Source organism: Nicotiana tomentosiformis, chloroplast (genome assembly GCF_000390325.3).
Source record: "Nicotiana tomentosiformis chloroplast, complete genome".
In the NCBI taxonomy this organism is placed as follows: Eukaryota; Viridiplantae; Streptophyta; class Magnoliopsida; order Solanales; family Solanaceae; genus Nicotiana; species Nicotiana tomentosiformis.
In genome coordinates this window covers 17,501-20,000 of record NC_007602.1, presented here as the reverse complement: position 1 = coordinate 20,000, position 2,500 = coordinate 17,501, and the positions used below count along the sequence as shown (strand labels likewise).

Sequence of the window (2,500 nt, the reverse complement as noted above, 5' to 3'; positions counted from 1 at the left end):
TTTGAATTTTAAAGAGAAGGTTCGAAAACATATTTATTCTGATTCAGACGGAGAAATGCACTGGAGTACCGATGTCTATCATGCACCCGAATTTACATATGGTAATGTTCATCTATTACCAAAAACAAGCCATTTATGGATATTATTAGGAGGGCCGTGCAGGTCCAGTCTAGTCTACCTTTCGATCCACAAGGATCAGGATCAAATGAATGCGCATTTTCTTTCTGGTAAGCGAAGATATACTTCTAACCTCTCAGTAACCAACGATCAGGCGAGGCAGAAATTATTTAGTTCGGATTTTTCTGTTAAAAAAGAAGATAGGATTCCTGATTATTCAGATCTTAATCGAATTATATGTGCTGGTCAGTATAATCTCGTATATTCGCCTATTCTCCACGAGAATTCTGATTTATTGTCAAAAAGGCGAAGAAATAAATTCATCATTCCACTACACTCGATTCAAGAACTCGAGAATGAACTAATGCCCTGTTCAGGTATCTCGATTGAAATCCCCGTAAATGGTATTTTCCGTCGAAATAGTATTCTTGCTTATTTCGATGATCCTCGATACAGAAGAAAGAGTTCGGGCATTATTAAATATGGGACTGTAGAAACGCATTCAGTCATCAAAAAAGAGGATTTGCTTGAGTATCGAGGAGTCAAGGAATTTAGTCCAAAGTACCAAATGAAAGTAGATCTTTTTTTTTTCATTCCTGAAGAGGTGCATATCTTGCCCGGATCTTCTTCCATAATGGTACGGAACAATAGTATCGTTGGGGTAGATACACAAATCACCTTAAATCTAAGAAGCCGAGTCGGTGGGTTGGTCCGGGTGGAGAGAAAAAAAAAACAAATTGAACTTAAAATCTTTTCTGGAGATATCCATTTTCCTGGAGAGACAGATAAGATATCCCGACATACCGGCGTTTTGATACCACCAGGAACAGGAAAAAGAAATTCCAAGGAATCAAAAAAAGTGAAAAATTGGATCTATGTCCAACGGATTACACCTAGCAAGAAAAGGTTTTTTGTTTTAGTTCGACCTGTCGTCACATATGAAATAACGGACGGTATAAATTTAGCAACCCTTTTTCCACCGGATCCATTGCAGGAAAGGGATAATGTGCAACTTCGAATTGTCAATTATATCCTTTATGGAAATGGCAAACCGATTCGAGGAATTTCTGACACAAGTATTCAATTAGTTCGGACTTGTTTAGTATTAAATTGGAACCAAGACAAAAAAAGTTCTTCTTGCGAAGAAGCCCGTGCTTCTTTTGTTGAAATAAGGACAAATGGTTTGATTCGACATTTCCTAAGAATCAACTTAGTGAAATCCCCTATTTCATATATCGGAAAAAGGAATGATCCGTCGGGGTCAGGATTGCTCTCTGATAATGGATCAGATTGTACCAATATTAACCCCTTTTCTTCCATTTATTCCTATTCCAAGGCAAAAATTCAACAATCTCTTAACCAACCTCAAGGAACTATTCATACGTTGTTAAATAGAAATAAGGAATGTCAGTCGTTGATAATTTTGTCAGCAGCCAATTGTTCTCGAATGGGGCCATTCAAGGATGTAAAATATCACAGTGTGATAAAAGAATCAATTAAAAAAGATCCCCTAATTCCAATTAGGAATTCATTGGGCCCTTTAGGAACATCCCTTCCAATTGAGAATTTTTATTCATCTTACCATTTAATAACTCATAATCAGATCTTAGTAACTAACTATTTGCAACTTGACAATTTAAAACAGACTTTTCAAGTGATTAAATTTCACTATTATTTAATGGATGAAAATGGAAAAATTTTTAATCCCGATCCATGTCGTAACATTATTTTAAATCCATTCAATTTGAATTGGTATTTTCTCCATCACAATTATTGTGAAGAGACATCTAAAATAATTAGTCTTGGACAGTTTATTTGTGAAAATGTATGTATAGCCAAAAACGGACCGCCCCTAAAATCGGGTCAAGTTATACTTGTTCAAGTTGACTCGATAGTGATACGATCAGCTAAGCCTTATTTGGCCACCCCCGGAGCAACTGTTCATGGCCATTATGGGGAAACCCTTTACGAAGGAGATACATTAGTTACATTTATATATGAAAAATCGAGATCTGGTGATATAACACAAGGTCTTCCAAAAGTAGAACAGGTATTAGAAGTGCGTTCGATTGATTCAATATCCATGAATCTAGAAAAGAGGATTGAGGGTTGGAACAAATGTATAACAAGAATTCTTGGAATTCCTTGGGGATTCTTGATTGGTGCTGAGCTAACTATAGCGCAAAGCCGAATCTCTTTGGTTAATAAAATCCAACAGGTTTATCGCTCCCAGGGGGTGCAGATTCATAATAGGCATATAGAAATTATTGTACGTCAAATAACATCAAAAGTGTTGGTTTCAGAAGATGGAATGTCTAATGTTTTTTCACCCGGAGAACTTATTGGATTGTTGCGAGCAGAACGAATGGGGCGCGCTTTGGAA

At 36.6% G+C, this 2,500-nt stretch overlaps 1 protein-coding gene across 1 annotated transcript in view, besides 1 other annotated feature; it reads left to right on the top strand. All coding sequences in view use genetic code 11, as the record gives it.

Moving 5' to 3' along the window:
• The window catches only part of rpoC2 (RNA polymerase beta'' subunit), a 4,167-nt gene that overhangs the window by 1,286 nt on the left and 381 nt on the right, over positions 1 to 2,500 (top strand). The window contains exon 1 of the mRNA in view: positions 1 to 2,500. This exon is cut by the window's left edge and continues 1,286 nt beyond it; it is cut by the window's right edge and continues 381 nt beyond it. Within this exon, the coding sequence (YP_398849.2) occupies positions 1 to 2,500 (2,500 nt within the window).
• Positions 1 to 2,500: part of a sequence feature (LSC,large single-copy region) that runs on past both edges of the window.